This window comes from Ostrea edulis, chromosome 8 (genome assembly GCF_947568905.1).
Source record: "Ostrea edulis chromosome 8, xbOstEdul1.1, whole genome shotgun sequence".
NCBI classification, from domain to species: Eukaryota; Metazoa; Mollusca; class Bivalvia; order Ostreida; family Ostreidae; genus Ostrea; species Ostrea edulis.
The window spans coordinates 17,553,332-17,577,113 of NC_079171.1; the positions used below are offsets into that span (position 1 = coordinate 17,553,332).

At 34.6% G+C, this 23,782-nt stretch overlaps 1 protein-coding gene across 1 annotated transcript in view; it reads left to right on the forward strand.

The window, feature by feature from the left end:
* LOC125662899 (echinoderm microtubule-associated protein-like 1) overlaps positions 1-23,782 on the forward strand; it is a 74,283-nt gene that overhangs the window by 32,693 nt on the left and 17,808 nt on the right. The window contains exons 9-20 of the mRNA XM_056147472.1: positions 568-709; positions 7,026-7,313; positions 7,569-7,716; positions 7,815-7,964; positions 9,705-9,777; positions 13,012-13,116; positions 15,704-15,790; positions 19,438-19,581; positions 20,467-20,607; positions 20,755-20,868; positions 20,951-21,103; positions 23,049-23,189. Coding sequence (XP_056003447.1) covers positions 568-709; positions 7,026-7,313; positions 7,569-7,716; positions 7,815-7,964; positions 9,705-9,777; positions 13,012-13,116; positions 15,704-15,790; positions 19,438-19,581; positions 20,467-20,607; positions 20,755-20,868; positions 20,951-21,103; positions 23,049-23,189 — 1,686 coding nt within the window. The remainder of the gene's footprint in view (positions 1-567; positions 710-7,025; positions 7,314-7,568; positions 7,717-7,814; positions 7,965-9,704; positions 9,778-13,011; positions 13,117-15,703; positions 15,791-19,437; positions 19,582-20,466; positions 20,608-20,754; positions 20,869-20,950; positions 21,104-23,048; positions 23,190-23,782) is intronic.

Consider the following 23,782-nt stretch of genomic DNA (forward strand, 5'->3'; position numbering starts at 1 on the left):
TTCCTATAATGAATACAAAACTGCGAGTTGGGCAAACACGAACCCCTGGATATACCAGAGTTAGGAGCAGGTGCCTAGGAGGAGTAAACACCCCCTATCAACCGTTCACACCCGCCGAAAGCCCTATATCTTGAACAGATAAATGGGGTAATCCGTAGTTAAAATCAGTGTGCCAAGAACAGCCTAAAAATCGGTAGGAAACATATCAGACAGCATTTGACCCATTAATAGTTTGTATGGGCAAACTAGATCATTATAACAGTCATAGAATTTGCGAACTACTGACTTTAAACGAGATTGTTGAAACCCCTGTAACATAAAGTTGTTTGTCAGTAACCTGCCTCGATTTAAAAACTGATCTTTCTGTATTCCGTATGGAAGGTATGATATTGATCACTGTTCGTTATCTTTACCTTTCACTTACATGTACCATAGGTGGGATCAGGTACCTAGGAGGAGTAAGCATCCCCTTTTGACTGATCACACCTTAAAGTTATAGCTCATTTGAAGCCAGAAGTATATGTATAACTAACGATTTGATAGTTTTCATATTATGTATTGGATCAGGTTTCACTGGTAAAAGATCGAGCTTTATCACTGAAGCAGAGTGAAGAAACACAAAAAACGATGGAAATGAATGGTGATACTCCTCGTGGGGAAGAACGAGAAAAAACGCCAGTTACGGAGGAACGAAAAAGAATAGTGGCAAGTATGTAGTTTCTTTCATGTAATAAAACGTGATATCTCCTACACATGTAATACAACGATGAAATACTTTTCTTTTAAACATCTACGTGAATGTGTTTACATTCAAGTCTTGTACTATCTGAACTTAACTGGGCTTTAGATAGCAAGCTGTCACACTTTCGTCCTTTTTTCAAAATCACTGTATCTTTCAAAAGCCTTTATTCTACTTTCTTTGCTAGATATGCGTCGTGTTACTAACTTAGTTAAGACGTCCTCTGGATTTCTCACTACTGTTAAAACTTTCATATCAGGTACATCAAGTGTGTATATATACTGAATCTGCTTTCACTGTTGTTCTGTGTGGGTGAGATAGCTTAGCCATGTTGGTTACATTGCACGGCTGTTCTTTAATGCAGTATATCTATGGATAACAGCATGTTACTTCTCCAGTATCAAACAAGACTGATAGTGGCCTCGTCAACCACCGACCTGGTCCTCAACCTACTTATTTCAAGGGATATGAAATATCATAGATACATTGAGATGGACAGTGAACTAATATAAAATATATAAAGCTTATAATTTCTGAAGCTTATACTGAGCCCCAATGAAATGTTCAGTAACTGACAATCTTATTACACTACTGAACATGCGACATCGATATGAAGGTAGTTAAATAATGGGATACTGATATAAATGTAGTTAAATAATGGGATACTGAGGTAAATGTAGTTAATAATAGGATACTGATATAAATGTAGTTAATAATAGGATACTGATATAAATGTAGTTAAATAATGGGATACTGAGGTAAATGTAGTTAATAATAGGATACCGAGGTAAATGTAGTTAATAATAGGATACTGAGGTAAATGTAGTTAAATAATGGGATACTGAGGTAAATGTAGTTAATAATAGGATACTGATATAAATGTAGTTTAATAATAGGATACCGAGGTAAATGTAGTTAAATAATGGGATACTGAGGTAAATGTAGTTAATAATAGGATACTGAGGTAAATGTAGTTAAATAATGGGATACTGAGGTAAATGTAGTTAATAATAGGATACTGAGGTAAATGTAGTTAAATAATGGGATACTGAGGTAAATGTAGTTAATAATAGGATACTGAGGTAAATGTAGTTAAATAATGGGATACTGAGGTAAATGTAGTTAATAATAGGATACTGGGGTAAATGTAGTTAATAATAGGATACTGAGGTAAATGTAGTTAAATAATGGGATACTGAGGTAAATGTAGTTAATAATAGGATACCGATATAAATGTAGTTAATAATAGGATACTGAGGTAAATGTAGTTAAATAATGGGATACTGAGGTAAATGTAGTTAAATAATGGGATACCGATATAAATGTAGTTAATAATAGGATACTGATATAAATGTAGTTGAATAATGGGATACTGAGGTAAATGTAGTTAATAATGGGATACTGAGGTAAATGTAGTTAAATAATGGGATACTGAGGTAACTGTAGTTAATAATAGGATACTGAGGTAAATGTAGTTAATAATAGAATACTGTGGTAAATGTAGTTAATAATAGGATACTGAGGTAAGTGTAGTTAAATAATGGGATACTGATATAAATGTAGTTAAATATGGGATACTGATATAAATGTAGTTAAATATGGGATACCGAGGTAAATGTAGTTAAATAATGGGATACTGAGGTAAATGTAGTTAATAATAGGATACTGATATAAATGTAGTTAATAATAGGATACCGAGGTAAATGTAGTTAAATAATGGGATACTGAGGTAAATGTAGTTAATAATAGGATACTGATATAAATGTAGTTAAATAATGGGATACTGATATAACTGTAGTTAAATATGGGATACTGAGGTAAATGTAGTTAATAATAGGATACTGATATAAATGTAGTTAATAATAGGATACCAAGGTAAATGTAGTTAAATAATGGGATACTGAGGTAAATGTAGTTAAATAATGGGATACTGAGGTAAATGTAGTTAATAATAGGATACTGATATAAATGTAGTTAAATAATGGGATACTGAGGTAAATGTAGTTAATAATAGGATACCGAGGTAAATGTGATTAATAATAGCATACTGAGGTAAATGTAGTTAATAATAGAATACTGAGGTAAATGTAGTTAATAATAGGATACCGAGGTAAATGTGATTAATAATAGCATACTGAGGTAAATGTGATTAATAATAGCATACTGAGGTAAATGTAGTTAATAATAGGATACTGAGGTAAATGTAGTTGATAGTGAAATACTGTGGGTGATCGGATGATACTTTTATAGAATACATGTACTACTATTAGTTATAATTATGTACAATTTAATTGAAAACTCATTTTATGTCTTTTAGAAGACTAGAAAAAAGTTCATTCACTTAGGAAGGACACAAAAATAGATGTTAAGTCGTGAAATGTCTCCTTTGCAAACAGTAAAGTAATCGGGTTTTTCACACTATGAATAAACTGCATTCGATACTGCGTCAAGATTTTTCAGTGGTCTATTCTTTCCGTTCTATAAATAAATGAAAGGGTCCTCCTAAAGTGATAGGCAAGGTACTGTTATAGGGAAAAAGTAGATAAAACCTTCACAAAATATAACTCTCCAAAACATATAAATCTTCATAAAACATATAAATCTTCCCAAAACATATGAATCTTCACAAAACATAAATATTCACAAAACATATAAATGTTCACAAGACATATAAATCTTCACAAAATATAAATATCTTCATAAAACATATAAATCTTCCCAAAACATATGAATCTTCACAAAACATATAAATCTTCACAAAACATATAAATCTTCACAAGACATATAAATCTTCACAAAATATAAATATCTTCAAAAAACATAAATCTTCACAAAACATGTAAATCTTCACAAAACATGTAAATCTTCATAAAACATATAAATCTTCACAAAACATATAAATCTTCACAATATATGCATTATAGTATAAAGAGTTTCAAACAAAGTCCACATGGGTAAAAGGTGCGCAGTCAAGACAAGGGCGTTTCCTTTCAGTTACTGCACACTGACCAGATGAATGTTTGAATTTTGTAAATGCAATGGAAGATCAAGAATTTACCATTCATTAAGTCTATATGAAAAAGCATTAAGAATACAAATTCGGGGAACTCCAACTGTGAAAGGTAACGAGAAAAATTAATATAACGATTGATAACAATCTCATCAATCTTATAAAGTATACAAAACCCAGAACATAGTAAACATGGACTCCTTTTATGCTCTTTAGAAAAGTAAACCAATTGTATTGACAGTGTTTTTCAGTTTAGAAATTTAAAAACCCCACCTTCCTATTGGAAAGCTTTATTAAAATCCGGGAACATTTCATCAGTAAATATAAATTGACCAGTATTGCAAGAAGTAATCAATTTCATTGTCAGGATATTTAAAGTATATATTTTGAGTTTTGAAAATAACGATTTCAGGACTTCACTACATAAAAGGTTTTGCTAGTAATCCGTAACATTATACCAGTAATTTACATCGATCAAAACCTCCGAGAATTTGGCAGAGTTAGTCTAAAATAAAAAGAAACTCCCTGACCTAAAAATGAGATATATTGATTATTCTTTTTTGAACAAGGTTCAATGAGTTTCAAATGTGTAGTAAGTTGGAAATTGGCTTGTAATTACCTGGGCCCAGTTGCTGGAAGATGAGTTAAGTTTAATCAACATCTAGTTAAACTATGCAAATACAAGAGTTAATGGCAAGTTAAATGTGAATTGGAGAGAAATTAATTAAAATCACCATTTAACTGAGGGAAAAGTCAGCTGATTCTTTGGACATGGATCTACAATTTCAATATTGATATTACTTAATTGAAATTTTACAAAATAAATCCGTCAAAATGGCAATCTAAATGAGGAAAAAAGATCAAATGAGGCTGCCATCGTAATCTTTGGTCATGAATTTACAAATGGTACCAACACTAGATGTTAATGATAACACATACATGTACATGTAGTTCAAATTTTTCAAGAAATCGAAATCATCACTTACGTTTCCCTGATATTTCATATACTAGTTCTTCGTTTTGATTTTAATCAATCGTGAAAACTGGATTTACACGTGGAATAACACTGCTCATTTTGAGACGTGGACAGAGGTCTAGGCCTATATGAGTGTAAGGAACGATAACTCTGAGTAGAGATTGTACATGATTAAGCAAACACTGTGACGTCAATTTTGAAGATATCATTCATGTATAAGTGAATTATTTTCAACCAACCCAAACTATTCCATTACTCGTGCTAACAAAGACATCATAACAATCACAACCACCTGTGTATTCCTGTATTTTCTTCAATTCACAATATCAGCCATTATCATTTGAGATCCAGTAGTGGGACAAAATTGTTGAGAAAAAATGACGTCACATTTCCAGCACCATCCTCTCACCAGAGGGCGCGTTACGCAAGCTTCACACCTCTGTCACAAACTTCTGCCAGAGTTCGTTTGCTCAAAATTCGTAGGTGACGTAATGAGGCCTCGACGGGGAGTTTGACACCTGACTTACTGATATTGTTTGATGTCTCGTACGTTTTGTTGTTGATGACAGCGAAGCAAAGTATGACGTCACAATGCAGTTACATCAACTGCGTTATATTTCCCGCGTTCAATGAATAGATGGATAAATGTCTAAAGTCGTGTTGCAAAATGTTTTTTAAAAGATGAGTTGACAGTTGTTCGTATATGTCCGGGTAACTTTGAAATTTTCAGATTCTTCGTCACTGTTATGGATGATTCTTTAAATAAAAGTATACACTGGCTGCGCTCGCCCCAACGGTAGCATTTCAAACATATTATCTAAAAAAAATATTATAGAGCGTATACATATAATAGAATTACTGCAGTAAGTTAATCCGAGGAGATTTATCACTTGTTGACAGGCGCAAATAATTATGATCAGATCAAACGTCTCATTTGATCGGATGATCCAAACACTTGCAGCTTTCAATTTTATTGGCGAATTAAAAGTCTTTGACTATTGTAACAAGGAAGATCCATTTCGGACAGATTCAAACCCATAACCTCCTACCCAGGTACAATGTTGAATGTCCGAGGTTCGTCTTATTCACACACTACCACACGCAGTTTGATATGATCGTTGTTTATATCTGTTGTGCTAATTGGCTGTCCTCTGATTACTGACTCTCCATGTTTGACAGGTGTCACTAATGTGACAATTATAATAAAAGTACTGTCTTAAGCACGACCCAATAAACTGATAGTTACTGTATAATAAAAGTACTGTCTGAAGCACGACCCAATAAACTGATAGTTACTGTATAATAAAAGTACTGTCTGAAGCACGACCCAATAAACTGATAGTTACTGTATAATAAAAGTACTGTCTTAAGCATGGCCCAATAAACTGATAGTTACTGTATAATAAAAGTACTGTCTGAAGCACGATCCAATAAACTGATAGTTACTGTATAATAAAAGTACTGTCTGAAGCACGGCCCAACAAACTGATAGTTACTGTATAATAAAAGTACTGTCTGAAGCACGGTCCAATAAACTGATAGTTACTGTATAATAAAAGTACTGTCTGAAGCACGGCCCAATAAACTGATAGTTACTGTATAATAAAAGTACTGTCTGAAGCACGATCCAATAAACTGATAGTTACTGTATAATAAAAGTACTGTCTGAAGCACGGCCCAATAAACTGATAGTTACTGTATAATAAAAGTACTGTCTGAAGCACGGCCCAATAAACTGATAGTTACTGTATAATAAAAGTACTGTCTGAAGCACGACCCAATAAACTGATAGTTACTGTATAATAAAAGTACTGTCTTAAGCACGGCCCAATAAACTGATAGTTACTGTATAATAAAAGTACTGTCTGAAGCACGGCCCAATAAACTGATAGTTACTGTATAATAAAAGTACTGTCTGAAGCACGACCCAATAAACTGATAGTTACTGTATAATAAAAGTACTGTCTGAAGCACGACCCAATAAACTGATAGTTACTGCTATGTTCACGTTCAACATGACACCATTCAAGGTCAAATTATGTATTCTTGTTTTATTTTCATCAAAGTTTAGTTATTGTTTGCCGAACTAAACAAAATTTGCAATTGTTATGTATAATTATATGTTCAGATCAGCTATATTTTAATAGTAAGCTTGGAATCTTGGATTTAAAATATAATTGATTGACTAATTAACCACATCCTTCACCTTATCATTACCTCTAATTATTACATGTTTAACTCCTGTCATGTCGTGTAATGTATATTTAGTAAGAGTTTTAACAAACAATATTCTCACTTAGGCAAACGAAAATCAGAACCAGACATGAACACAACAGTTTTAGAAAGTGTTGATACGGATAATGACTTTGAAAGTCAACTTACGTCATCACCACCACCCTTGATGTCTGAATCACCAAACACGTGTACAGAAGAGACGTCTGAACACATTACCGGTCCAACCACTCAGCCGGAATGCAGTCAGTCGGCACCATTACTACCAGCCAGTGAAGCTCCAGTCCTGATAGAAGATAGTAACAATACAGAAAATCTACCGTCTTTACCGTCAGAAAATGTCGCTGATTGTGCAGGCATAGTTATATATACTACTTTTCATCATTCTTATTTTAGAGGATATGTGTTTTCAGCTTTAGAATCCTTAAGGATGTATGAAGTTTTGGCATTGTTTGACATAATTTCAGTGTATGTGTATCTATTTATTTACTTTCAAACACTTTAGAAATAAATCAATATAAGATACGGCACATATCACAACGAAAACCTCAGATATATCCCCGTGTGTGCATGGATTCATTTGCATAATCATACTGTTCAAAACATTACAGGTTCAACGCTTGCTCAAAATAAGCATGGAAATCTTACATTTTCTATAACGACGAAAGGTCGTCGAATAGATTTTCAGTCGCCCTGTGGCATCAGTAATGATCACGTGGTTCTTGATCCACCAACCCAGAGACTGAAACTAGACTGGGTGTAAGCATTATGTTTTTATGTCATACATATGATTTTTGATATTGTGATATGATATGTTTTAAAATTGTTCTAATCCTATTTCTACGTTATTGTTGTAGATACGGTTACCGGGGCAACGATTGTCGTAGTAATATATATGTTTTAGCAACTGATGAGATTGTGTACTTTGTGTCCAACATTGCAGTGTTGTACAACAGACAGACACACAAACAAAGACATTACCGCGAACACAGCGAGGACATCAAATGGTGACATACAGTTTTTTTTTTTATTACTACTCACATTTTAATACATGAAATCAAACAATGCATATCACAGCATACATGAGAGAGTAAACATGAAGTTGTCATAGTTTGGAAGTATATGAACAAAAAATTGTCATGGTTAGAAGCATTGGTAGTATTTAAAATACACGTATATCCTTAATGTCAGGAATTCAAATAATCAGAGTCTGCATGTTTTCGTGTAAAATATTATTAGTGCCTTATGTTCAAAATATTTGTCCGAGTTTCCCATTTTCTTTTTGAAATCTTCAAGTTCACAGTTTTTGGTAGCTATATATTTCAAAGTTGAAACATGTGTTTTGATATCTACAAGTCATCCCTGAATAGATATTTTTTCATCCAGACAACGCTTCCTAATAATGTATGATTTAAAACTCAGAAAGATTTAGTATGTTTCACTGGTTTTAGGATACAGGTTAAGTACAAAGATAAATGTTAATGGATTTCTTGGAATAGCAATTCTCATTGTCTGACGGTACTCATAAAATAAATTGAATAAGTCTTGAACATAAGGACACTTCCAAATTATATGACAAATTGTCCCTTCATATGCATTACAAAAGCTACATAATTGACTGCATTTCAATCCTATTTTAAAGTTGTTAGAATATGATGATTGATTCTAAACTGCAGTCATTGCAGTATGGTACTGTTAGTATTGGTGACATTATACATATTTAATTGTATTACTATAACAGCATTCATGGTATGGTAGATGAATTGTAATTTTAATGTCTTTGTGAACCCCCCTTGGGATGAGCTTGGGGGCAAATATATAATACATTGTAGTATGAATCAGTAAGTATACGTGTGAAAGTTTTATAATATACCTTGGGAAGTAACGAATCTATGACAATTCTAATATCTTCTTAATGAGTATATACTAATAATACATTTATTACATGATAAAGAAGGAGATAAGATCTATACACCCCACATCTTACCTCCACTACATGCACTATCTATATAAGAAAGTAGGGCAACGTCATGAGAAGTGCATCGTAAAGTGCTGATCATTGCAACATAAATAACATTTACTTAAACCTTTATTTTTACTCATCTATTTAAATATTGGTAAACCAAATGACGGAAAATGTTTGTTTGACTTAATTCTTTGTAAATAATTCATATTCTTAAACATACTTGCGGTTAATTGATAGCTGGAATAACACAGGCTGCACTTTTGACAAAGAGAAATAAACATATCATTTTATGATTATTTTCGTCTACAGATGTTGCATTTTTGAAAAGTTTAAATCATTTGTTACGCTGAAACACTTCCGAGTTCACTATAAAGATCAGATCGGTGGTCCACGATATTCTACTTTTCAAGTGATGGATAAACTTGTGATGCGTGCATATGTTGTGTACGTAAAAGGACAGAAATAAGTATCAAAGAAAAAAGATGGAGGATTAATCCAAAATAGAGCCATCTACTGCTGGACACACACACCATCTCCTGACTGAAGACATAGAGTTCATCATCTCAGTCTTCCTATTTATATACATCATCTCCTGACTGGAGACACATAGTTAATCATCTCAGTCTTCCTATTTATATACATCATCTCCTGACTGGAGACACATAGTTAATCATCTCAGTCTTCCTATTTAACATGTACACATCATCTTCTGACTGGAGACACACATATACATGTATATATATATTTTCGTGTAACTTGTATAAATATTGCTATATTTCAGTCTCGCCGCGCATTCCAATAGGAATATAGTTGTAACTGCACAACGTACCAGCAACACATGCCCACAGAAGCAGGTAAACTCCGAACATTTACAATATATTTATACTTCCCCACCATAACCAGGTAAACCCCGAACATCCACAATATATTCATAACCAGATAAACCCCGAACATCCACAATATATTCATACTTCCCCACCTTTTTTAAAATTTATAAACTAGTTAACATTTTAGAATATTTTTTCAAGAAAATACTGCAATAATGGAAACGTTGTGATATTTTTTTTTTAATTGAAAATATAATCGTTCGGATGAGTTAGTTTCTTGTTCGGATGAGTAAACTTTTCTTTCGGAGAAGTTAATTGTTCTTTCGGAGAAGATAATTGTTCTTTCGGAAAAGATAATTGTTCTTTTGTACGTTCAGATGATCGGACAAATTCAGTCCTCTTTTGGACAAATTAGTTTTTCGTTCGCACTATGAATTAATTTATCCGAACGAAGAAGTGTCTTGTTTGAGCAAAGAATCATTTCGTCCTTACGAAGACATTCTTTGTCCGAGGAGAGTGTTTAGATAGATTAGAATATAATGTATGAATGAGTAAGTAAACATGAATGACCGAGAGTAGAAGAGGCAGGAAACACCCAAACTTATAAGAAATGTTTTCTATAATTTACATTCAAAACAAAAATATGCTTTTCTTGTTTCTCATCGTTTTACATGCATGACTGGGATGCTTACTCCTACTAGGCACCTGATCCCACTCTGGTACATCCAGGGTTCCATGTTTACCCAATTTTCTATTTTGTATTCCTTATGAGATTGATTACTGTTCGTTATTTTCACCTTTTCATACATGTATATAATAGAAAAACAAATGCATGTCTTACGTGAACTTGTAAATTGCCTATTTATAGTGTTAAACATGCTCAGAACATTAACATTAGAACACTCATATCTTGCCAAGTTTGGTTGAAATTGGCCCAGTGGTTCAGGAGAAGAAGTCGAAAATGTAAAACGTTTACAGACAGACGGACAGACGACGGACAACAGGCGATTAGAAAAGCTCACTTCAGCTTTCAGTTGAGGTGAGCTAAAACGGAATATTAGGAGGAGTAGATGGAATAACAGCAGAATCATTGAAAGCAGATATAGATACAGGACTTAGTGTTAGATATTTTGTAAGAATTTTTAACAAAATGTTGGCAAACGAAAAAATTCCAGCAGATTGGAAGAAAGGATCGATTGTCAAAATGCACTGTACCAAAAAAGGGTGATATAACTATGCGATAACTACAGAGGCATAAGTCTGTTTTCAGTACCCAGTTAAATCCTTGGTGGCAAAAAGCGTTTTTGGGTAAAGGGATTTTAAGTTTGTTCAAATGAAGTGCCAAAGGGTAGATAATCACAAAAATAGGGTACAAATCTTCTCAACAACCATTGGGCCAGAAGAACTGAAATTTACAAGAAAGATTTCTGACATAGTGCAGATTCAAGTTTCTTAAATTCATGACCCCTGGGAGTAGGATTGGACCACAATAGGGGATCAAAGTTTTACATACAAATATATAGAGAAAGTCTTTAAAAATCTTCTTCTCAAGAACCACTGGGCCAGAAAAGCTGAGACTTACATGAAAGCTTCCTGACATAGTGCAGATTCAAGTTTGTTAAATCATGGTCCTTGGTGGTAGGATGGGGCCACAATAGGGGATCAAAGTTTTACATACAAATTCATAGGGAAAATCTTCTCAAGAACCACTGGGCTAGGAACGTACAAATCTACATGAAAGCTTTTTGACATAGTTATTTCGGATTTCAAACATTTCGGTTGAGCATCACTGAAGAGACATTATTTGTCGAAATGCGCATCTGGTGCATCAAAATTGGTACCGTATAAGTTTTACATAATGCATATTTAAGTTTGTTAAAATCATGGCCCTGGGGGTAGGGTGGGGCCACAATAAGGGATCAAAGTTTTACTTATATATAGAAAATCTTTAAAAATCTTCTTCTCAAGAACCATTGGGCCAAAGAAGTTTACATTAGCATGAAAGCTTCCTGACATAGTGCAGATTCATGTTTGTAAAAATCATGGACCCCTGGGATAAGATGGGGCCACAATAGGGGATCAAATTTTTACATCTGAATATATAGGGAAAATCTTTAGAATTCTTCTTCTCAAGAGCCACTGGGCTAGGAAAGTACGAATTTACATGAAATCTTCCTGACATAGTGCAGATTCTGGTTTGTTAAAATCATAGCCCCCGGGAGTAGGGTGGGTCACAATAGGGGATCAAAGTTTGCATACAAATATATAGGGAAAATCATTAAAAATCTTCTGAAGAATCACTGGGTGGAAAAGTTTACATTTACATGAAATCTTTCTGACATAGTACAGATTCACGTTTGTTAAAATAATTGCCTCCGGGGGAAGAATGGGGCCACAATAGGGGATCAAAGTTTTACATACTAAAATAATGGGGAAATCTTTAAAATTCTTCTTCTCAAGAATCATTGGGCGAAAGAAATTTACATAGTGCAGATTCAAGTTTGTGAAAATCATGCCCCGGGGGTAGGTTGGGGCCACAATAGGGATCAAAGTTTTACATGTGAATATATAGGGAAAATCTTTAAATATGAACCAAAATGACTCAGGTGAGCGATGTGGCTCATGGGTCTCTTATTGAGGTTTCTAATTGCCTTTCTTATTTCTGTTTATTTGGTAGTCCCTGTATCAATGTCTATCTCTTTAGATGTCGTCCTGTGTGATATTTACAGGGTTTTCTGGATCAGGCCTATTCAATACTGCTTCTGCTTCTTCACTCATGTTGTCTGTCCACTTTCCCCTATCAGTTCTCATGCTTCGTTTCCAATCTTTGTCTTTTTCTCTATAATTTGTTCTTAGGCTTTCTTTTAATCTGTCTGTTCTTCCTTTCTCTATTTGTTTCTTCAGTTCTCTTCTATCATCTACATAAAACAATATACCTTACATTTTTAATCATATTTTTCTTCACAGTTTATGGGAAAATGAAGGTTCATGTCAATGTGGAATACCTGAATTTGTAGATATTGCTTCTGTATTCCCTGTCCAGATAAGTGGGACTTTAAAATTCAATTAAAGTCGGTTTAAAAAGACTAGTGGAGACGAAAATCTGAAATTAAGAACCACTGGGTTGTGTCCAGCGTTTTTGTGTATAACGCAGAAACTTGAAACTTGAAGGAACCATTAAATTGTATATTTACGCTTAAATTATCACATGTTGCAGGTTAAATTATCACATGTTGCAGGTTAAATTATCACATGTTGCAGGCATGCATCCGGGTATGGAGAGCTGATACCTTGCATACGACATACGTTCTGGGAGCGGGAATGTTTCAGAAATCAGTGGTGGCAGTGGCATTTTCAGGTTCATCTGTAGGTTTCTCTCTCTTGTTTCTGCAAATAAATAATTAATACAAGGTACTTAACTTCACATTAGACCTGAGAATGCCTTTCATTTGCGCTTTCAGGGAATATGCAATGCAAAACGTATATGCTATCGTTCTCTTCTACATTGCGTGAAACTCAAAATTCAGCTGTTACCGTAAAGCTGGTTTTTTCTGCGGTTCTAAAATTTGGCAATTTGCTGGCTTGAAGGTATGCTAATAATTTTAGCGGAATAAATTTTGGCGGAAAAAGGAAGACTTATCTCTCTTGCAAATACTGAAGTTGCAATTTGGTGCATACTTGGCGAGTGAAATTTTGGCGGAAAGCTATCTAACCGCTAAAATAAGCCAAATTCATTACCCCGCGGACAAAAACCGCTATAATGTATGCCATGTTCTATCGCTGTTTTTGGAGGTGAGAAGGAAATGGATGCAGTCATGCCAAAAGTGGTTGTAGATAAATTATCGTGGAAGAGAACGGTAGTAAATGTGTTTGTAGAAGGGTGTAAATTCGAGTGAGTACCTTGTTTCAATTTTTAGTAAACAGACGTCATAACTTTTTTCAGGTCACCTGAGTCACTCAGGTGACATTGCAATTGGTCTGCGTCCGTCGTTCAACATTTTTAACTTCTTGATAACTGCCATTCCAATTCTTTTAAAATTTGGTATGAAGCATCTTTGGGACAAGGGGAACATTTCAGTTCTCCTGGGGCCTGAAGGGCAGGGCAAAAATTGATAAATTTTCAAAAATCTTCTCTAGAACCACACACGTGTAAGAAATGCATCATAATGTAGAGCAGGAAGGCCTCTACCAAAACTGTAAATTTCATGATCCCCCGGGGTAGAGGTTCTGGCCCAAGACAGGGCCAAACTTGGTATATAGTGTTTATGTATAAAACACTTAAATAACATCTTCTTTAGTGCTATTGGTACTAAATAGAAATTAAATGGATATTTATAAAGAGCAGGTAGTCCTTTAACAAAATTGTAAAGAACAAAGTACGGTTGTATACATAAAAAGGCCCAAAATATTTCTCTCTATAAAATGTGTCTGGAATTAACCTTAATCAGCGTTTTAAGAAAGTAAAATAAATGCCAGGTATACTATGTCAACAAAATCAGAATGATAGTCCTAAATGGATAGCATTATGACATCATGAATAAGACATTTCCCGCCTTTTTCTCAAAATAAGCCTGAAAACTGTCAAATGTCATACAAATTATTGCTCAGGAAAAGATGTGCGCATTTGTCGAGCAAAATGAAAATGATATATATTGTGTATTATTTTGAGATGAAAAACATGTTTCAATATGAATTTGCTCGACGCATGCGCTGTATGTTTTCTAAAAGGAAAACCACCTGAATTTGTGGATATTTTCATTGAAAATAGCATTTTTGCAATTTTATGCCAACTTCAAGCTCTCGTCATATGACACAAATCATTTTGCTGATCAAACTGAGTGAATTTTGGGTTTGCTAAACTATTCCTTAATTGAATGCAAGGATTTGAGCTCCAAGTGAAATCATCAATATTTTGGGCCAGATGACTGTAGAAACTGTACCTACTTCTTTGATGATCCCAGGGTTTTGGTATCAGGATAGGGCCAAAATGGTCAGTTATTGAATGTGTAAACAATAGAACATTTTCAACTTCTTCTTCATAGCTACTATTCCAGTTCCTTTCGGATTTGATATGAAGCATCTTTGGGACAAGGGGGACATGAATTGTAAATTTCAGGACTCTAGAGGCCTTAAGGGCAAGGCAAAAACTGCCAAATTTGACCAATTTTTAAAAGTCTTCTCTACAACTGCACGTCTTTAAATGCATGATAATATAGAGCAGAAAGGCGTCTACCAAAATTGTAAATTTCATGATCCCCGGGGTAGAGGCTTTGACTCCAGGGCGGGGTCAAACTTGGTACATATACTGTATATGTGCAAAACATGAGAATGCTATTTGCTTTAGTGCTATTGATACTAAATTGAAACTAAATGGATCTTTAGAAGGAGTAGATAGTCCGTTACCAAAATTGTGTACATTTCATGATTGGGGGGGGGGATAAGGGTTTGGATTCAGGGTGGAGCCAAAATTATTAAAGTGATTATTGTCTTTGTCATTTGAACGTCTTTTCAAAGTTTACTGATACAACAACCTTAGGGAATTTGACTGGGTGGGTCAAAATTAGCGATATCGTATATATCATATTACGTAAAACCTTTCATCAGTATAAGCACTTTTAAGGGCATTGAAGTTTTAAGAACACATCTTTGTTTTATTCTGTTGCTGAATATTAGAATTGAGCTTAGATATTCAGAACAGGAATTTTTTTCTAGATTTTTAGCCCTTGGGAGTAGTGATACTTTTAACTAGTAATCAGGTGACCGATAAGGCCTGTGGGCATCTTGTTTAATGAAACAAGTGCCTGTGGTTTATCTTTACTAAAAGCCCTAAAATTACGTAATATACAATTCCATTTGATTTGATCTTCATTAATTTCGACAAGTACCCATCTTTATGCAAGACTGTGTACAGAAAAAATCAGATGCATGTATATAGTTTTTCTCTTTGTAACAGGACCTGTTAGCAGCAGTGGATGACAGTCCAGAAAAGCGCCTGACATTGTGGGACGTCAGTTCAGGGACACTGAAGGGCGACACTGTCGTAAGTACAACTTCCACATTCTCCGGAATTATGACGTTTCAAATACCGAATTTAAACCCAAATACCAATGGAACCAGATTCTCGCTAGATAGTGCTTAGGGTGAGAGTCTGGGGAAATCAAATTGTGTCTCCCATTTTATTTCTCATTGAAAGGTGATAACACTCTCTCGAGACAATATCAAGGGAGAAAACCTTTGGAATGATAAATTGAAGTCACGTTAAAAGTTGTCTAGTCCGAGTAAGGTCATATCCTCAGGCGCAAGACATGCCATTGGGATATACTAAAATCCATTTGAATTCAGATCCGACAATTGTATCCAAACTTAAAAGGTAATAGTTGTAATATATCCATAAAATAAGTAAAATATATTGATCATCGCCACCCACCACCGAATCTCTTGTAAAATTTGAAGAATGATTGTCATTAACATGTATCAAACCTACATTAGATAAAACAAAAGTAGAAAGATTCACTCAACATTTTTTAGGTCACCTGAACCACTCATTGCTTTTGATCTGCGTTCGTCGTCGTGCGTTAAAAATTGAGCACTTTTAACTTCTTGATAACTACCCTTCCAATTCTTGTCAAATTAGGTATAAAGCATTTTAAAGACAAAATAAAAATGAATTGTAAAGGACCGCCCCCATTTAATCGCCTTTGACGATAAGCAAGGGGTGCCGAGGACCAATTCTAACCCTGCACAAAATGAAGTTTGAATCATGAAATAATTCGATCATAATTATAATAAATCAGTTATTGACATTATCTCGGTCAATACGATGCTTTATCTACTCTTGAAGTATAACATTTATCTCACCCTCGATAAGTACTGTACACTTCTTAAATAGGTATGTCAATTATTAAGTAATACTTATAGCTCTCTGGTATGATATCATGTTAACATTAAGTAATACTTATAGCTCTCTGGTATGATATCATATTAACATTAAGTAATACTTAAAGCTCTCTGGTATGATATCATGTTAACGATAGAAAATGATAGTGATCCTCAGTTATGACGTGATAAAAGTACTAACGTTTTATTAAAAGGTGCACATGCCAGTCGCGGTGACTCAGTGGTAGAGCGTTCTCTTCGTAACTGGGAGGTCGTGAGTTCGAGCCCCGCTCATGCCATGGTCGCGTCAAAGATAGGTAGAATTGAAGCTATGATAAATTGATAATTAGCAATCACAGGTACTATTAGTTACCTAGTCATCTAGTGACCTGGTACGGGATGACACCAGGGCGCTAAGTTTTATACCGGGCGAGGCGATGATTAGGTAACGATTTACCCCCACCGATAACCTATTATGATAATATGCATGAGGCTATTGCATACCAGACAACACCATACCATAAATATTCCTTGTTCAAAGACGACTGTAATTTCTTCTTTTTTTTTCGATCTCGTCTGTTGCCAAACTTGCAAACCGTTTGGCCGCCATTGTTGTTGACAAATGCAACAAGAAAAATAACTCGCAAGGAAGCCTGGTATAAATTTTGACGGAGACGTGGGATAATATATCCCACGTCTTCACGTGACCGTAATGAAGCCAATCACTATTCAGGATCTCCCAGCTAACTTGTCAGAGGTGGGGTAAATATATTTCCCAGTATTGGGAATATAGATAATCCGCTACGTTGACATATACATGTACATGCGTCTTATCCCTTCAACGGAAGCACCGAGAGTACTAGTCCGAAATATCTGACGTTTACCTGACTTTTTTATGATTTTGATATTTACCGTGCCAGGAAAACGTCAGAACCGGCGCCATTACGTAAAATGGAAATTCGCCGCGCCTCCAGCTGGAGGCGGCATTTTCGGGCCGATTTCAAATACTTGCGAGCCGAATTTAATGTTAAAGTCATAACTAACCAATAAAACGATGCTTCTTGTACTTACTAATGCAAGGTGAAGATAACGAACAGTGATTAATCTCATAACTCCTATAAGCAATACAGAATAGATAGTTGGGCAAACACGGACCCCTGGACACACCAGAGGTGGGATCAGGTGCCTAGGAGGAGTAAGCATCCCCTGTTGACCGGTCACACCCGCCGTGAGCCCTATATCTTGATCAGGTAAACGGAGTTATCCGCAGTCAAAATCAGTGTGCCAAGAACGACTTAACAATCGGTATGAAACACGTCAGGCAGCATCTGAACCAATGCGAGGTTGTATTGACGAACTAGATCGTTATAACGACCATAGAATTTGCGAAATGCTGACTTCAATCGAGACTGTTGAAACCCCTGTACCATCAACTTGTTTGTCAGTAGCTTACCTCGATTTAAAAACTGACTATACGCAGAACAAGCTCTTGCATATCGAATCAGTTGAGATATATAAACACCATATGCAGGTGATAATGGAATCAATATCAATTAAAAGAAAATATCACTCGGAAATTCGATAACATAAGCACACACTTGTAGTCAACCCAATTTTCGCTGTCATTTGAGCGAACGAGTCACATGACTCAAAATAGCTCGACTGTTTGTTAAAATGTTTTCATGAGGCAATTTATGTGATTAAAGAACCCATAAAATCGATATTAGTAAGTAGAAGAAGCATCGTTTTATTGCTTAATTATGAGTTTAACATTAAATTCGGCTCGCAAGTATTTGAAATCGGCCCGAAAATGCCGCCTCCAGCTTTCCGTAATGGTGCCGGTTCTGACGTTTTCCTGGCACGGTAAATATCAAAATCATAAAAAAAGCCAGGAAGACGTCAGATATTTCGGACTACGAGAGTACCTGCCCTGAGTTAGCAAAATCGGGAAAATTGTAAGTAGCATATACTGCATGGTTGAACAGGTATGTAAGTTGAAGTCCAGTGGTTCATTGTAAACATACACATAAGTTCTGTCATACTTAACACAGACACATGAAATAGTCATATGTATGTAGTAATTATCATTAACAGTTACAGGTTACATAGTATTGGTTTCAGTCATTGAAATTTCAAACATTTTATCAGAGGCAAGATAACATCTCGTGCCCGGTCAGTACATGATTATGTAACGAATTAATCCTCACCGATGACCACATATAGAGATATAAGGTTTTTATAATTCAAATTGCTGACAAGGTATGTATACTAGGCTTTTGTTTACATCTCAACAATACAAACGTAACTCATGACGTCATGACACAGGTGCTGACTGAGTATTGGATTTCTAGTGACAGGGTATAAGTATTACCCTCCTTCACGTGACTGGCGTAAACCAATCATTAGTCAGCATTTATTAGAGATGGCGTAACATGGGTATACTTGTACATCTGAGGATGTATCGCATCATATTTTCCAGATGAGTGACAACACAAGTTAAGTTTTTAGATACATGCCAAATTTTCTCTTTACTATATACATGTATCCTGTAGTGATGATACAATTTTAAAATAATAACTCAATGAGATCCACAGGCGTTTTAATACTAACCTAGATTTTGAGACATTACATATACAATTTCACATGGCAACACTATGAATTAATAGAATGGCAATTCTATTTGATACACATTAAAATGCTTTTAACTAGCCTAGCATCGATATTGTGTGTAATAATACTACTCAATGGGTTTAGATGACGGTATCTATTTGATATTTTATTAGACATCAACAACCCCTTAATTCATTTTAGGTAAATACTGAAGTTATATGTGATCTACAGTTCAATACAAAATATCCGGAGCTTTTGGTGATTTCCGGGAAAGAGCACCTGTCGTGGTGGAAGATTTATCCAGACTCTCACGTGATTCAGCCTTTTGCACAACCAGACTACGAGGTTTGATTTCCAACAGCGTTAGAATTAATGCCTAATTATATATCTATCTGAAACTGAATATTGCAAAACAAATCATAAAATTTTGGTCACGTATTTTTCAGGTGTAAAATACACCTGTTTAAGAATATATTGTAATTCGTTCAGCTATATAGGGGTCAATATATATTTCATGTATTTATTTCTTATCATTAATAATCATTGTTGTAGTTATGTCATGAATGAAAATCAATGACATACATTACTATCATATAACTTCAATCTTCGTTCAGATTATGTTAATCATGGTAGAGCATGAAATCAATTAAAGTTACAACTGATAGCAGGTGATTCTCTGTTTTTCTAAAGATTGAAAAGTCTGAAGACATCAAGCTTTAAGCATATGTCTTACATTACACCCCTTTTCTACTAGCACCTACCTCACAGCTGTCAGCAATATTGCATCTTTAGAAGCAGTAAATGTTTTTGCATAAATCTTCTTATTCAATCTATACATGTATTCCCACACTCCTACATATGAGTAAATCCATACATAAAAAATAATTTCAAAATTGTTGGTCAACTTCCTGTAATCAGTGACCTTGGATTCATTCTCAGAATCTAAAATTTTACTACACGTGTGACGGGAAATACGCTTCTAGAAAGTTATAAGTTTTTTCCCCAGTGTGTGACACGTTAAAAATTTGCCCGCATCTAAAATTGCATTCCTTAGATGTATTCTCATAAAAATAAGTGGGAAAAAAAACCAAGCGTGTTATGTCAAATCTAATTTCAAAATTCAATGTAGTTCTAGAATAAGGAAATTTATAATTACTGAAATACAACAACCGATATCGAAATTACCGTCATTATACTCTCCATAAGTTGTACCTTTTTAAATTTCTATAGAACTATCTCCGGGCAAAATACGTGATATGTTTGGCCCACAATGAGCGCGGGGACCTGATGACGGGGGATTCTAATGGCACAGTGTACGTGTGGGGCGACGGAGGGAACAAAATCACAAACTTCATTAAACACGCTCATGACGTAAGTTTCTGCGCCCCTTGGTCCATTAAATATTGTGCTCGTCACCATTCAGTTTGCATCATCTGTTTGTATTTCGATGTTAAACGTCACATTTGGTGATTTGGAAGAGCGCTCTTTCTGTATAGTGATGCATTGTGCCTTCTATAGGGTCCAGTGTTTACAGTTTTGTGTATGAAGTCCTATATTTTGACGGGAGGGAGGGATGGTTTCATCTACTGCTGGCAGTTCAACAAAAACATGGACAAGGACGGGATGCTCCAGGTACCACCATACTTAGTACTGTCTACATTGATATTTAAATGTTTTTGATAATTTTTAAACCTTTGAATCTTTTACCGTGTAGCTGCCCAAGTCAGAGGGCGGGGTCAGGTTATTATCTCTCCATGATGAGGTGATTCTTATTGGCACCACAGTGAACTCCATGCTGTCCATCACATCATCAAAGAAACATAGTCCACTGAAAGGCGTGGCACTCGATCAAGTCCCTATTACACAGGTATGTTATTTCAAATCCCAGCAAGCAAAATATGTTCCCCGATATACGTATCGCTTAAGGAGGAATAGCACATCGTCATAATGACCGTCACCCTTCGGAACCATAATTGCATAATTGGAAAATGGATATCAGCAATATCTGTCTTGTTCTTTCAAAGCACTGAGCCCATTGGTTTAATGTACGGGGGAAAAAAAGTATTTTTATAATATATTTCTTCGATAAATCTCTTTTCTAACTTACATGTTTTTTTTTTTAAAGATTTTATCCGTAGATTTAAAAAAAACATTAACAAATAACGTTTTCAATTTTCATAAATATTTTTTTCTAAAAAATTAAAACTTTTATATCTGAATCTTTAGGCATGTTTTATTAGATATTCATATTATGCACCAACTCACAGCGAATTTTTGACTCAAGAATCTCTTATTTGCAAACCAAACACCATTTTTATCATTCCGGAAAAAATCACAAAAAAATCATATAAAATAATTGAGAGCTTGCATCACTCTTTCGATGGTGAAGTCATACCTGATGGTGAAAACATAAGAGGTGTTTTAAAGAGCCATTAGATAAAAGTTTGGTGTAATGAGCTACCTTAATTCTGAGAAAGGGAAAAAACATAGGAGAACGAAGAACTAAAAGCTAAACCAGTGATTTTTTTTTTGGTTTTTCAAACTACCGCCCCTCCTTTTGAATTGGAAAAAATTAGCGACATTTTCCTCAAATTGGGAAAAATCACTCATGGTAAAGATGCATAAAATAATCAAATTTTTGTTTGAGGTTTATTTCAGATCTGATTTAAAATCATAAAATAAATATGTATTGGAAGTCACACCTTGTATAAATATCATTAACTTTTTCTAAGAAGCACTTATTGTCTAATATCATAAAGAAAATAATAAATTATTAATTCACCAGCAATTGTACCCATAATCTTGTAAATATTATATTAATAATCAAGTTTCCAGAATGTCTCTCCTGTTTGTATTTTTCTGATTTTAGTAAAACCCTATACTGTTGGCCACTTCCTGTTATTAGCCTGACCCTACATATAATGGCGGTCAAACATGAAAGTGTCAACAATATGGCTTAATGTGTATCTGGAAACTATATACTTCGCTGCATATCTGCTCATATGGATGCCTTCATTGTTTTACATATTCTTTACAAAAGCTTTTTGCATGTGCAGTGGTTTGGAGAATAAAAACTGAAGAAAAAAACGTATAATTTACTCTTTGTCAGCAATATACAGTAACCTTTTTTTTTTTTAATGGCCTAATTTTCCTAGATTAAAAATTGGGGAAAACACATTGATGATATAATTGGGGAAAACTAGCTAATTTTTGTGAGGGGAAACAGCCGAATATCGGTGGCATTTTGGCCCAAAAAAATCACTGTTAATACATTCATGTGCAAGACAAATACACAAAGACAGTATCAAAATTAGGCATTAGTAGTACATGTCAAAATATCGCAGCCCGTTTATTATGATTACTCAAATAAGTATTGGTAACTGAAAGTTGATTAGGCATCCAATAGTGTAGTAACCTTACAATATGTCGTCACATTGTCTGAGTGTAGTAACCTTACAATATGTCGTCACATTGTCTGAGTGTAGTAACCTTACAATATGTCGTCACATTGTCTGAGTGTAGTAACCTTACAATATGTCGTCACATTGTCTGAGTGTAGTAACCTTACAATATGTCGTCACATTGTCTGAATCGGTAGTATATATTATAAAGTTTTCAGTTTGTAATTGTAGCTGTCACCGTAGAATGCAAATTTAATATTGGCGGGTGGTTCGCTATACATAGTGCGACTGGTTGTTTAAATATGAGTTTTAATGAAATAATCGCAGTGAAATGTTGAGGTACATTGTAGATATTTGTAACGTGTGAGATTAACGTTTTTAGAAATCATTGCTATGTTGACTGTCTCTCAGGGCCATTTCAGTGAAGTACGGGGCTTGGCTGTGATCTCTGGGAGTGTGACTTTGGGTAGCATTGTGACTGCGGGGACGGACGGTATTCTGTGTTGGTATAATCCCCACGGCAGGGATCCAGTGTGTAAACTTGTCCTCAAGGTCTGTAAACATTTCACACATCTGTGTACTAGTACTGTAAGTTCTTAGCTTTATCGCCGAGGACACAGTCCTACATAACATTATTTCACTTTTTTGTCTTTTAGAATCAAAGGATGATATAACACGATCAGCGATTTGTAATAACCATATACATATGTACATGATTTGCAATAATCATACACATATGTACATGATTTGTAATAATCATACACATATGTACATGATTTGTAATAACCATACACATATGTACATGATTTGTAATAACACACACATATGTACATGATTTGTAATAATCATGTGTACATGATTTGTAATAATCATACACATATGTACATGATTTGTAATAACCATACACATATGTACATGATTTGTAATAATTATACACATATGTACATGATTTGTAATAATTATACACATATATACATGATTTGTAATAATTATACACATATGTACATGATTTGTAATAATTATACACATATGTACATGATTTGTAATAATCATACACATATGTACATGATTTGTAATAATTATACACATATGTACATGATTTGTAATAATTATACACATATGTACATGATTTGTAATAATCATGT